Source organism: Kogia breviceps, chromosome X (genome assembly GCF_026419965.1).
Source record: "Kogia breviceps isolate mKogBre1 chromosome X, mKogBre1 haplotype 1, whole genome shotgun sequence".
NCBI classification, from domain to species: Eukaryota; Metazoa; Chordata; class Mammalia; order Artiodactyla; family Physeteridae; genus Kogia; species Kogia breviceps.
Window position 1 is genome coordinate 37,626,119 of NC_081330.1, and position 15,080 is coordinate 37,641,198.

Here is a 15,080-nt window from a genome sequence, read left to right on the forward strand (position 1 = left end):
AGCAGTTTCCATGTGCTATCTTTTTTTCGTCTTTGCAACAGCCTTGTGAGGTAGGTATTATTGTACAGAAGAAGAAACAGCGGCTCAGAGAAGTGAAGTACTTGCCCTGGGTCACACAGCTAGTAAAGGGCAGAGGAAATAGATTCTTTTAGTCTGAAGGCTATGATGAGCTTTCCATCACAGCAAGCTATTTCCCAGCACTGCTGAATCTTACCGAGGTTGCTCATTTCCTGATTAGCAGTAAGTACGTAGTGTTTTAAAAACCAAAAAAACTGACTTTGCCACTAGATAGGTAAGTTTGAGCCTGCCATCTGTATCTGCATCAGTCTTGGTTTCCATGTTAGGTGTACAAACAATACAAAACTGTTTCTTAGGGGATTGTCTCTCCTACAGAATAATAAGCCATTTGACAGCAGGGGCTGTGGATTGTCAATAGGTCAGCTGCAGCGTGGTACCTGGCATCTAATAGTTGGTTGAATGAATTAATGAATGAATGTCCACCAAGGCTGTGGAAAGGAAGAGGGGGAGAAGTTTGGGCATTGTTTCAAGGCTCCGATCTGGGGACTTGTTACAACTAACACGTGGTGCAACAACAGTATTTTCACGACTCCCAAGAAGTAGACTCCTTAAAGCCGACTCAGCTCCTGAAAGGAGAAAGCTCTGGTGCTGACACTCCCAATCCCAGCAGCAGAACTGACAGACGCACAGACCATAAAGCTTGATTCCCTTCCATGATAGCGATAAGGACTGGGTTGAAGTTTACATCCGCATTTGCCACGAAGGGTTGGCTAAGCAAATGAATAGTGTAAATAAGACTGCGCGAAGAATGATTATTTAACCTGTTTAAGAAAACAAACTATTCTCAGGCATTCTTAAGCACTTCCGAAGTGTTTTATCTGAAAACATAAGTACATTTATATGCAAATAGTTGTTGCATCTACAACACTCCATTCTTACCGATTAAGTAAATAAAGAAGGTTCATAAAGAACCTCCATTATGCAACTCTTTTTTAAAGCCTAATTCTAGTAAGTGTATGTATTTGAGAGTAAGAAAACTGTATTTCTTTGAAATATTCTGTGACAGAATTTTTAAGAATTCAGACAAACCTCCTCCATTAGGTAGCATCAATGAAACTGTGCTACATATAACACATCTACCTGGATCAATTTTCTATCCAGCAATAATAGCATCTCTTGTGCAGTCTTGTCTCCCTATCTCTCCTGATCCAACCTAGAGCTCTTCCCACCATCTATGTCATTATTGCATGTGCATGTGTGTGTGTGACAGGAAGGAGGAAGGGAGGGAGGAATGGAGGGAGGGGAGAAATGTTTACTGATTCTGATGTTCCCTTTAGGGGACAAAAATGGATGGTATAATTTATTTTCCCTTCCAGTATATTTCTCATGCAAACACTAAATTAAAAAGTTTATTATGTATATATAATTATAAAATGAATATATAATATATATTATTTATTCATTTTATATATATTATATATACACAGACATGTTTTCTTTATAATAAATCCTTGATTGTAGGTTTTCTCATAAAAAGCTACATATAATATGGGATCATTTGACACTTCAAAATTCTACTTGGCCTAATTGGCCAGTACTAGCAAGGCTGACACACCCCTGCTTTCCAGCTGGCTAGCCCCTTGTTCAGAGCATCTTTCTACATTATTTACCTAGAATGACCCTAATTCCTCCCAGTATCATTTATACTCCTAAATCACTGGGAATTTTTAATTCTCCAATGACAAGAGAAGAATTCTTCAAATTTCTTCTCCAATGGCTTGAACCCAGACTACTCAGATAATTTGTTCTGAGAAACTCAATACATTAATTCAAATACAAGCTTTAACGCACAAAAATTAAATCTATAATATCTAGTTATTTTGGATGCTTCAAATGAACTTTATTTTTGTATCTTGTATATTGGACACTAACTGAGGTTTAGGAGGGGAAGAACTGCTGAACTGGAGAGCCAGTGAATTATACGCTCTCTTGAAACTTAATGGCAAGCTTTCATCCCAGAAACATAAGGGGATTCTTGAGGCCTGCAGTTGCATTCCTGCCGCTCGGGGTAATCAATAAAATCTGGGGCAGGCAAGCCAGACAGGATCATCAGGGATTTGTTCCAGATTGTGAATGTTGGACAAACTGGAAGAATGAAGGTCACATCAAAAGTATGAAGATGGAGAGAGTTAGCTGGGTCATAGAAAGACAGCATGTTGTTGTCATAATCCAGAAGGACACCCAGACGCTTCAACTGCGGTGGCACATCCACCAGCATTTCCTTGTTGTTATGTCTGACTACGAAGTTACTATTGCATCGAGAGAAGACCCATGAGGAGGCATTCTTGCCAATCCATTCATTCTTGGGAGCTGATTTGTAGGCAATGCCAATTGCATACCTGTGAGTCAGTAGAAAGGAGAGAGAAATAAACATTTATTAATGATCTGAGTTATGCTAGACACCATACAGGATATCTAAGAAATAGAATACATGTTTCTTCCTTAAATAGTTTACATTTAGATCCGTAATACTGACAGCAATAGAGCTTTAAAAAAAAGTTAGCAATTAGAGTGCTGTAATTTTCAACTCCTAGCTCAGTATATTTTCCCTAATTTTATTTTTTTAAAACTGGCAAATTTTTCTAGCAGTGGTTTCCATCACATGCTTTTTAACCTTGACTTACTGCTATTATGTTTGTGCTATAGAACTGAATCTCCCAGGAACCTAACAACAGGGGAGAGAGGAGAAAAGAAAAGTGGGATCCACTTACCATGTTGAGGAACCCATGACCACCTCCCAGTAGTGGCAGCCACTGTCAATGAATATATTTCCTGCTGCCCCATAGCATCCTGTGCCACTAAACCTCTCTGGGGTATGGCTCTTCTTCAGAGAGCTTTCATCCTTCTCCATCTGAAGTCCATCATTGGAGATCTTCAACTTCTTGTGAGTCATTTTGGGATCCAGTTTAAAGGGTTGGCCTGAAAAAAGTAGAAAAAAGGAAATCCATGAGGAAGTATTTAAGAATTCTATCTTTGTCCTCCAGGACCATCACTATCAGAGGAGCCTCGACATGATGATCATTTTTGAGTCAGTGAAAGTTGACTGGTATTTGGATTATATTAAGGAAGCAGGCCAGAAGCCACTCTTTTCAATAAAATAAAAATAAGCTGCCCCCCCTTCACAGACTATCAAGTTAAAAGAGGGCTCTCAGGGTCTCATGTTATCAAATAAGTTTTGTACTTTGCTTTATTTCAGTGGGTGGTTTGGGCTTTGAGCAGATTTTAGGGGAAGGAGTATTTGGGGTGAGACAAAGTGAGGGAATAGACGAGATAACTGTTGCTTGGTGGCAGAACAAAAAAAAAAAACCTGAGAATAACTCAACTACAGGACAAATTGTTTGCCCTCTAACTACTGGGATGTAAATAACATATAATTACGTAACTCAGTTAGAGTGACTTTTGCATCATCAATAATTAGAAAATATATTTGTTGTACAGGATCATTCACAACAAATTAATCCTTACAGTCATAGACAAAACCAGTTAGTTACTAGAAACCAACAGCTGGGTATGGCAAGAGCTGTATAACACAAATCGCGTCTGGCAGACACCGTTGGCGAATGTTAACACCCACCCCCTACTTTTTCTCTCTTACCCGCTTTTACTATAGAGGTCAGAAAAGCTAAATACTCAAGCTCCTAGCCTCCCTCACTGCTAGGGCTGACTAAGAAGATGGAAGCAGAAGTCAGAGAGGGTGGAGGAAACTTCTAGGAAAGTGTCTGCTTTCTTGATGAAAGGGACAGCCATCACATGTACCAACACCTTCCCCCTTCTTTCTATCTTGAAAGGAAATATGACGTCTAGAGGTTGCAGTGGTCATGTTGTGACCATGTGGCAATAAGCTAACACACAAAAGGAGAAGGAGCCTGGGTCTCTTACGACATCACAGAACTGCTGCGCCATCCCTGAACCGCCTAACCTTTGAGCTTCTTGCTACGCGAAAGAGAGAGAAAAACACTATTTGTTTAAGTTGCTAAAAATACTATTTGTTAAGCTAAATTAGTTGGATTTTTCTATCACTTTCAGTCCAAAGCATTACTAGCAGGTATGGCTTCTCAGCAGGAGGATTTTACCAGATTATCACAAACAACAGTACTCTTTTACTCAATTGTCCCCAAAGCATAGAGGCAGAGTGCAGAAAAAAAAAACTCTTCACTCACATCCTCCCAAGCCACCAGCTGTTTTATGTGTATCTCTGTGTCCACATACCTCCCAAGGACACAAACAAATCCCCTGCCCAAAGCACAGACTCCAACAGTACAGCTCCTCTACCCAGTGCCACTGCCCTCTTACACTGCTGTGTGTGCCAGTGTCAGGCTAAGTGTACTTGCTGGCACGGAGGGCAAAACTGCTCTCTCCTTTTGGAATCACCACAACGTACTGTTTGTTTTGAGTCGGGTAGGCTCACTGTTCCGGCTGCCTGCTTGGTTTATGGCTTTAACAATGAAGATGTAGCGTGTCCCACTCTGAAGTCCATGAACGGTGTAATGGTTCTGTTTGATGTTGGGCACAATCATCCAGCTATCCACGGAATTATACAGGCCTGTAACATGGGGAAAGCAAGGATGTTAAGGTAATAGAGGTAGGCTGATGAGAAGCACACTGAAAATTCATCATAAGCCCCCCACCAAAAAGTGAATTTCATTTTGTTTTCTTTTGAGTTGTGGAAGACATAGTGAGATGAACCTCCTCTGCTTCTTTTCTCCCACGGAGCTAAGCTTATGCCAGGCTCCTTCTGGTAACTGAATGTAACCCCTAGTGGAAGTTAGGTTACTCCAATTTGCTGCCAAATAATACAGGAAAACTTCTATACAAAATCACACAATCATCTCTTGTATGGAGTCTCTAGGTCTTTACCCCAAAGGTCCAATCCTCTGAGATCTGAGTCTGACCTCGAATGGGTGGAGCAGAGCACAGTTAACACGGAATCTCAGAGCCAAAAGGACAACTAGGCGCTATATTTCCCTCATTTTACAAACAGGAAACTAAGAGAGAAGAAAAGTGACTTGCCCAAGGCCACAGATAGCTGGGGATGGTGCTGAGAGTAGAACTCTGGTCTCTTTAATCCTAGCCCAGGGTTCTCTCCACTACATCACAACTCACGGAGCAAACAGTAATGTTCCTTAGTCTCTGCAAGGTGGCGAAGCTTTCAGGGCTTATGATTCAACTCTCCCACACCATCCTCACCCTTACTTCCAATCTTGGTGGGCTCCACGGTGTCATAGGGAAGCCAAGGAGATGACATGACAGTCAAAGCAGAATATCATCTCCTCACTTGACACTACCCAGTTTTACCCCTTCCTGGTTCTGATTCCAATACTCATCTGAAGTTGGGTGGTCCAGGAACACATTGTTGTCTGGAATCTCCTTCCCTCCCAAGTAGGGAAAGGGATCAGAGATCTAGGTTTCTGCTTTTGAAACTCTTTAGACCATAAACATTGACTTAAACAGAGAAAATGTACATAATTAAAAACATGTATTTGGCTAACTTTTAGTAAAAGAGGGATCGACATTCTAGCCTGTGAATTTAGACTTATCTCTTCTGTTATCTGCTTTTCAGTCAGGTTACCACTTTTTAACCATAATTCTACCAGAGGATAGAAAAGAAAGGGCAGGGAAAATGAGTGGTGAATTTAGTCATTTCTATGCAGCTCTAGCAAAGGATTTAGTGAGGTTAAAAATTGGAAATAATAATAAGTGATTTGAAAGAGATATGAACAGAAGGGTTTTATAATTAATTTGGGGAGCGGTAGAAGAAGTCTAAATTAAAACTAGAAAAAGAAGCATAATGGAGTGCAAACAGATATGCTATAGAAAGAAGAATAATTGGTGGTGATGTTCAGTGATTCTCATGAAAAGACACAAGGATAAGGGCCAGGAAAAATGTTTGAGGGCTTGGCTGCCTATGTATCACTGCACAGAATGAATCATAAACTGCACATTAAATTTTAATACTAAGAGGGAAATATATGATCTTCCAGATATACTGCTAACAATACAAAACCAAACCAAACTTCACAGTGAAGTACTATGCAGCTATAAAACAGAAGGTGGAAGATCTCTCTGAACTGATAATGGAGTAATTTCCAAGATATACTGTTAATTTAAAAAATAACATTGCAAAAGAGTTTATGTAGTATGCTACCTTTCTTTTTTTTTTGCTAGAAAGGCAAATAAGAAAACATACATATATTTGCTTAGATTTACATAACAATAATAACAACAAGAAGGAAAAACCATAAAATAATGAAGCTGGTTGCCTACAGGGGATGGAGGTGGGGGAAGAAAATGAAAAGGATACATGAGAGAATGACACTTCTCTGAGTACACCTTTTTTGTATAGTTTTCCCTTTTGGAAACACTGCTGTTTTACAGATTCAAAAAATTTAAATGCTGTCAATATGAATGGGAAGAGTGAGGTCTAAAACTGAAGGCAAACCAAAACAAATGAAGCCACCTGCATTTCAAATATAAACAATCACAGCCAAGGGCAAGAGGAGAACTGTAAACAAATCCTCACGATTGTTTGTGTTTGCAGTGGGATGGGCAACGCCATTCTGAAACTATTTCAGATATGTTATTGAGCAAATGAGTATCCGTGTTGATGTTGTTGGGAGCCAGGCTTCTCATTGTGGACGTAGGAACATACAAATATGAAATGGGGGAAGGTAAGAACCTGTGGGGATGGATTGGAATTGGAGATATTGGTATAAACTCACGATTTCTAAAACATGTATTTCTATGTGTATGTGCATACATATTGCACATATGTTAAGTATGCGTGTATGTATATTATGTGTGAATATGTATATGTACATGGGTGTATGTGTGTACTTCTAGTACCCAGGTTTTGGTCTGTAATAACATTCTCCTACTAAAAGGGACCAGGGAACTTCCTCGGAAAAATGGCTGACTTCGGGGCTGGGGCAGGATATGGTCAAAATGAGTGTACAACCTTTTGTTATGCTGAAAAGTAAGGAAGCACTGGAGAAAATGATGGAAGACTATAAGGACGCAGGAGTCAGCTTAAATGGCTCCCACTGGCTAAATCTGGGCAATCTGAGCACCAAAATAGATAAGGGCAGTAAAGAATTATAAACCATTGAAAAAAGAGAATTCATAAGTCCATACTGAGAAGTAAAAAAAAATAAATAAACAAATGAAGGATGAGACTTTTGCTTACAGTAGAATGCAGACTGGCAACTTGTAAACGTGGAAGGGGATGCTCAGTTGGAAAATCATTATTTTGCCATCATCAGAGTAAAGATTGGATCAGGTGAGAATTATTGATTGATGCTAAAACGGGGATGGGGTGGGATGGGTTTGATGAGGAAGCAGGATATTTTCATGGTCTTAAAGTATCATGGCACAGATTGCTTATTAGTTGCAAAAGGAAAAACAGTAACTATGCAACGAAGAAATCAGGCAACACCTTTGATCAAGTGATCAAAATTAGCATCACCAATGAAGGGTAAGTACACATCATGTGTCTCCAGATGTGATGTCCTAAGCAGAACACGTCTCTTATGTAGCCTTCCAGCCGTAAATGTGTAATCTGAATATAATCGTGAGGAAACATCAGACAAACTCAAAATAAGGAACAGCATAATAAACAAATAAAAGGGCACCTTAAAAAATATCAATGTCGGGCTTCCCTGGTGGCGCAGTGGTTGAGAGTCCGCCTGCTGATGCAGGGGACACGGGTTCGTGCCCCGGTCCGGGAAGATCCCACATGCCGTGGAACGGCTGGGCCTGTGAGCCATGGCCGCCGAGCCTGCACATTTGGAGCCTGTGCTCCGCAATGGGAGAGGCCACAACAGTGAGAGGCCCGCGTACCGCCAAAAAAAAAAAAAAAAAAAAAAAATCAATGTCATTAAAGACAAAGAAAGACTGAGAAAATGTTCCAGATTAAAGGATGCTAGAAATATGACACTTAAGTCCAATGCCTGATCCTAGACTAAATAGGACAACATTGGGTCCTTAATATGTCATAAAGTATATTATTGGGTCAACTGTCAAGATTGTAATATGAATGGTGGATTAGTTAAAAGTACTGCATCAACGTCATACCTCTTAAAGTTGATAACCGTACTGTGGATACATAAGAGAATTTCTTTATTCTTAGGAAACACACACTGAAGGATTTAGGGGTGAAAGGCCATGATGTATGCCAATTACTCTCAAATGGTTCAGAAAAAATGGACAGAAACAGAGAATGTTAGCAAATGATAAAGGAAATGGGATAAAATATTAACAATAGGTGAATCTGGGTAAAGAATATATCGGCATTCTTTGTGCTGGTCTTGCAACTTTTCTGTAATTTTGAAATTATTTCTAAATTTTAAAAAGGTAAATATATGATCCTCTGCATATCACTGAGACTTAATGAGATGGGATTTATCATTGAATTATGGTAATGGAAGTATAGACCGTGTTCAAAATGGAAAGACCGCAATATGGAAATCCATGACCCTGAGTGTAAATGTGTGTGGAGAGCATTTGCATGAGAATGAAAATGAGGGGAAATAGAAGTTACATCTTTGTGGCAGTATGTTACAGACTGCCTGGCCAGGGAGAGGTTATAGCCAGTGCTTTATGCAAAACGCAAAGCTGAAACAGAGGAAAGATATACAGTAATGGGGAAGACCATTATCCAAACATCTGTTGGAATTCTCATTCAGCTAACAGCATCATCTGAAACATTATTGGCTTGTGACAATTTCAAATCTTACATAAAGTGGGGAGAAAGTTTAAAGTAAAGGGGGAAAGTTGAAAAAATAAGGAGAAGTACTTCTCCAGACAAAATTCTAACCAGCAAGGAATAAATTTCTGGTTAAAGAAAATGTGGAGTTTGACTATTTTAAGATTCTTCATGTAAGTGGTATCATGTAGTATTTGTCCTTCTGTGTCTGGTTTATTTCACTTAGCATAATGCCCTCCAGGTTCATCCGTGTTATTGCATGTGGCAGGATTTCCTTCTTTTTAAAGGCTTAATAATATTCCATTTTATGTATATACCACATTTTCTTTATCCATTCATCTGTTGATGGACAACTTTTTGTATGTCAATTATACCTCAATAAAGTGGTTTTAAAAAAGAGAAAATATAGGAAAACTTCAAGGGAAAGTAGCTCTCACAACCAGGGTTCAGTCGACAGTGGCAGGCCAGACCAGCATGTAGGACTGGAATCTTCATGAATATTTTTTCCTAGTAAAATAGTTTCAACTTATCTGCCCACTGCCATCCAAAATTTTGCTTCAGGGCTCTGCCTTTGTTCCTGTCCTATTCTACTTTTCTATCAATGGTCGAAGGAGAAAGACATAGAAGGCACGCTGGAAGGGAAAGTAAATATATTGAAAGGCAGAAACTACATACAGAAGAATTTTGGTAGGCTGGAATGAGGAGTCAGAACTAACCAGATAAAATGTCATAGGAATAAATTCAAGATGTTGTATTTCAGTTTAGATATTCAATTGTATAGGAATAGGATTTGGAATGCCTGAGGATTTCATCTGACTATATGCTCAGTCAACACAACAGTCAACATGGCTGCTGGAAAAAAGGTACAGGACAAGGGGGCATCAGCTAACACACAAGAGCAATAATACAGCTATCCTCAGTGGACTAGGACTAATTGGTAGCCGGTTTATTGCAAGGAGCATTAACCTTGAAGTCTGACAGGCTAGGGTTCAAATAATGACTCCATCAGTTTGTAGCTCTGTGACCTTGGACAACTCATTTAACTTGAGCCTCAGTTTCTAAGTCTATAAAATAGAATTAATATCATCTATTTCATAAGGCTAAGGAAGAAGTCATGAGGACCAAATGACATAACATATATGGGAGTGTTTGTAAATGGAAAAGCATAATACGTATCCAAATTGTTATTATTATTCACTAGGAGGAAGTCAGGCCTTTTATAAGGAAGCACTGACAATTATTTATAGCTGCACAACAACTGAATAGGCTATTTTGCTAGAATTCAGCTACCCATCACTGGAAATGTTTGAGCAGAGACAGGACAATCACCTACAGGGTTTCTGGTAAAAGGGAAGAAGATTTGACAAGATGACATCTGAGGTCCCTTCCAATTCTAAGATGCTATGGTCCTATCACTATTAAGAATTATCCTCTAAGCTTTTATTTACAAAGAACTATGCACCCTTGAAAACAGAGGTGACAGTCTTTTGATCTTTGTCACTTCTTAGACTTATTCTCAACTCCCAGGAGACCACTGCTCTCCCCATATCAGGAAAGAGAAGTACAGTTACTGGCTTTAAGACTTTCCCGAGCAGGAGAGACAACTGCAGACAAGTATGTTGGGGAGGCCTTAGCATTTTGCGACTTCACAACCTGAAGAAACACCCAAGAAAGCAGCTACCAGGGCCAAGTGGCTTAGGATGGAGCTGCACGAGGCAAGTGTTTTTTAGAGTTTGAGCCCAAATGTCCTCTCACCTCCCCATCCCACCATGTGGCCCTAAATTGTCACAAGACAGGAAAAGGAAGCCTATCGGGGCGGTTTCGTTGGAAAAACTCCTCTCATGCGGGTCTGTGAAGTCAGACACAGAAGCACAAACACAAGGTAAAAAGAAAACACTAATTTGCAGCTATGCAGATGCAACCTTAGGGTGCAAATCAGTTCCAACCTTGAATCCACTTTTAATTCTGCTTTCATTTCCATTTTCCCCAGCACATTGAAGGGAACTTGCAGCTCTAGTTAAGATCCTACTGCCTTGTCTTGCTCCAATTCATCAGAAGGTGAAACCATAACATGTAGGCTAAATGACTGCTTTGCGAACATCTTTCATTTGATGGCCCACTGATGGGCCATTTTATATTTGGTGTAATTATTGGAGGAAAGGGAGAAGGGGTAGAGGGAAGAGTGACAGAGGCAGGAGGCTTGTCACTTCACTTATTCACTGATACAAATAGGTGTGGTAAAGGAAGTGGTAGTCTTTGAATGTAATGTATTTTACCATGATAATGAAGTGGAAGAAGAGTCAAGGAGAGAGATGTTCACACACATAGAATCAACAATGATGGTGGCTTAGCTACTCAGGAATGAATTCTGAGCTGTGTTCTGATTTGGGAGAGTGGAGTGACATGGATTAACTGAGGAAAAGCTAAGGATTACATAAACAAATGGGAGTGGCCCCAGTGACTGCCCAGCAAGGAAATACACAACTTGCTTGTCACCCATCAGTAAGGTCTTTGCAATGCCCTGAGGGAGCTTGCACTGTCTACGAAACACTATACTAAACAACCTAACATGTCTTACAAACACTTGCCTCGTGGCGCCCCGGCCAATCTTGAGCAGCTTACTGCTTCCTTACATTTCCTTATCTCTGGCCACAGGCCCCAACTACACCATGACTTACTGATGAAGTTAGCCTGGCCAGTGAATATGGTGTACTGAAGCTCATAGGAGCTGATGCTGAACTCATCATCCGAGATCCAGTGGACTGTAATGGTGTCATGGGAAGCAGTACAGAGTTCCTCTCGGATAGATGGTGGGTTTGGGGCTGTAAGGAAAGGTGGAAAAGAAGGTAAGGAAAACATACTCTCTATTTTGGAATTTTACAATCGTTATTATTGCTGCCCAACCCAACATCTCATGGAAAGGAGGTTTTCTTAAGAAGCTTTAGATTGCATGTACCATACAACCTGAATCCAAGTGCTGAGACCTCAAGTTCCCCCAAACCACTTTTGCTTCAATGGTAAAGGTATTTTAGGCAAAGATCTAAGCCTAAGTTATTGAGATGATTGATTGCCCATCATCTACTCTGCCTACACTAACACATATGTAGATATTAGAGCAAAGTGGTCACATGTTTCCTTATTACATGACCTTCAACCTATTTCTTTTTTTCAAAGTAAGTTGTATTATATATTTTGGGCAGTATTAATAGAGGTTAATTGTGCAAATTAATATGAGTTCCCTCATCTGTAAAATGGGGATGATAACTACCTCACAGATTCGTTGTAAGGATCACGATATAAAATTAATATATAGTGCCTGGTATAAAGTAGATGTTCAATAAATGACAACTATTTTAACATAGTAACAAAGATAACTACAAACACAAAGTTATTGTGTGTGTATATTTTTCTCATGGAATGATCATTCAACAATCCTGAAGGTAGTCAGTATTTTTAACAGACTGGTTGTCTCCCTCATTTTCTAAAATTCTCTGCAACTCAGATATTTTTCTTCCTAATCTGCTAATTCCTAAATTTCCTTAAAATCATTTGGGTGGCACCTATACCCATGTGAGACATTCTCTAATATTCTTTAATTACCACCTGAGTTCTACCCCTTATAACAAGTGGCATTATATTACTGACAGGCTCATAAGGAGAAAAGCATCAGCAACTTCTTGTTTTTTACCTTTAAGTAAGGATGGTATGTATACCCATTCTGTCCCCGGAGACACTGACAACTCATTTCTCTTTTCTGTTACATGAACTAAAATATATTCTATCTAAAAGATACGTGTATCATTTTAAAGATTATAAAAGCATTTTCATGATCAATATTGCCCTTTACAGATTATTTTAAAGTAAAAGCACACCAAAAGAAAAGGATTAAAATGGAAAGGAAAGCACAGTATTTTCACACCTGTTAAATAATCTAGCCCCTCCAGCAGTTTCTTTTCTCTGGAAAAATCTAAAGCAAAGTTTTCAAAGGCATCATTAAAATTGATGTCTGGAATCAGAACTTGAGAAGATGCAGTTGCCATAGCGACCCTGGAAGAGAGAAAAGTACATCAATATACATCAAATAGGTTTGCAACCTTTACCCAATGTTTGATTTCTGGTTAAACAAGGTGAAAATAAATGACTGCTAGGGCTTGATTCATTTAGTGAAAAATACCATATCTGTGCTTTTCCAATGGAAACCATTTAAATTTTAATCATCAGGAACCAATTAAGGGTTATACCATATTTATTCACATATGTTCACCCCTCAAACACACTCCCCCATCCTGTCTTAATTAGGAGAAGTAAATACAGGATTCTTTCCCCTCTGCATCATTTTCCATCTGGCAGGCAGCATCAAAACTAGACCTCTGAAGGCTTGGTAAAAGCAGTTTGAGAGAATATTTTCTCCCCCTCTATTTTTTTAATGCTAATCAACAAGCCAGCATGCTGCAGCTTGGTTAAAACCTTCCCCTAAATCCTGTACTTTGTTTGACCTTTTATAACATTTACATTTAATTTTATTATTCTCTAATTGTATAATGCTATGCTAGTTTTATCTCCCCAACTAATTCTAAGAGTCTCAAGAGCAGGATCCATATTTTATACCTCTTATAATCTTCCATGGTCCCTAACACAGTGTTGGACACATAATGAATAAATAATTGTTGAATGAATAACTGAATGACTAACAACAACACAAATGCTAACTTTATTGAGCATTTAGTATATGTAAGACACTATGCACGCACTCTACATACATTAAGTTACTCCTTACTATCGCCCTGCATAGCAAAGGTTATTTCCATTTTGTAAATGAGACATAGAAAGGTTAAGGAACTTGCTCAAGGTCACACAAGGATCAGAAAAAAATATATAACTGAACCCATGTTCATTGAATTCTAAACTTTATACCCTTAACCATGTAGACAGTTCTTTTTAAAAAAAAAAAAAAAGGTATATTTTTACATACTTCAGCAATTCCAAACCATTGTTCCACATCAGATTTATCTCTGAGCTTTGATCAAAATATGCATGTTTAGGTCCTGTGCCAGACCTGAATCAGAGCCAATGAAGATCCCTGAGCATGCAAATAACAGGATGGAAAGAAACATTAACTTGGCAACAATATGCATGTTAGAGTGGAGAGAAGAGGCATTGAATGCAGGAAGACCAGAGAGGAAACTTGTATGGTGAACTAGTTGTAAGGGGATGAGGAGTTAAACAAATACATATATTTATGCATGGATACCCTGTTGCACATCTACCTACAATAGCTTTTGGCTACTTCTGGAAATTGAGATGTTTCAGGAATAAAATTCAGGTCAGGATAAACAAATAAAAGACTAATACAATGAGAGCCACTGAAGCTTTTGAGGCAAAGGAGTGATGTGCTCAAATTTATGTTTCAAGAACAATACTCCAGGGCTTCCCTGGTGGCGCAGTGGTTAAGAATCCGCCTGCCAATGCAGGGGACACAGGTTCAAGCCCTGGTCCAGGAAGATCCCACATGCCTCAGAGCAACTAAGCCCATGCGCCACAACTACTGAGCCCGTGTGCCACGACTACGGAAGCCCACGCGCCTAGAGCCCATGCTCCACAACAAAAGGAGCCACCACAATGAGAAGCCCGCGCACCACATGAAGAGTAGCCCCCACTCTCTGCAACTAGAGAAAGCCTGCGCACAGCAACGAAGACCCAACGCAGCCAAAAAAATTTTTTTTAATATCTTTTTAAATAAATTAAAAAAAAATAAGAACGATACTCCAGCTGCAGTGGATGGACTGGAAGGGGTCAAAACTAGAGGTGGATCAGATTTTAAGGTGTCTGGGAATGAGTAGAAAGTGGTGACAGGAGAAGCGTAGACAAAACAGAAAGTTAATTCATAACACATGAAAATAGCCAACAAATATATTAAAAAGCCCAACTACATGAAAAATCAAAGAAAAGTAAATTAAAATGAGATAGCGTTTATGATTATAAAGAAAGACATCATAGGAGCTTTTTATGTCTATATTAAATAATGCCTACATGTTTTTATTAGGACTGAAATGATTCAAATTTTGGAGGCCAAATTTAGCATTACATATCAAAATAGCTTAAAATGTAAATATTCTTTGACATCACAGTTCTACTTCATAAATTTTTTTTATCTGTGATTTTGGTTTTAATTCTTAAGCCTTATGATCACATAATGTACAAAATTTGTGCTGATGGTATATCTCCTCTATTTTAATCCTTCTAATGAGTTGGCAAAAGCACCATTACCAATCACACATATACAGGAGTTCTGCAGTTGTAT

General features: G+C 39.1%; 1 protein-coding gene across 8 annotated transcripts in view; it reads right to left on the bottom strand.

Moving 5' to 3' along the window:
* Positions 1-1,893: 1,893 nt before the first annotated feature.
* Positions 1,894-15,080, bottom strand: part of MID2 (midline 2) — a 95,539-nt gene continuing 82,352 nt past the window's right edge. For 4 of the 8 annotated variants that reach the window (XM_059051338.2, XM_067023229.1, XM_059051341.2 and 1 more), the window contains 5 exons: positions 12,699-12,826; positions 11,368-11,601; positions 4,460-4,621; positions 2,790-2,997; positions 1,894-2,417 (listed from right to left, as the gene is read on the bottom strand). In XM_059051338.2, the coding sequence (XP_058907321.1) occupies positions 2,015-2,417; positions 2,790-2,997; positions 4,460-4,621; positions 11,368-11,601; positions 12,699-12,826 (1,135 nt within the window). In that variant the 3' untranslated portion in view covers positions 1,894-2,014. The remainder of the gene's footprint in view (positions 2,418-2,789; positions 2,998-4,459; positions 4,622-11,367; positions 11,602-12,698; positions 12,827-15,080) is intronic. The other 4 variants (XM_067023228.1, XM_059051343.2, XM_067023230.1 and 1 more) reach the window with 1 other exon arrangement.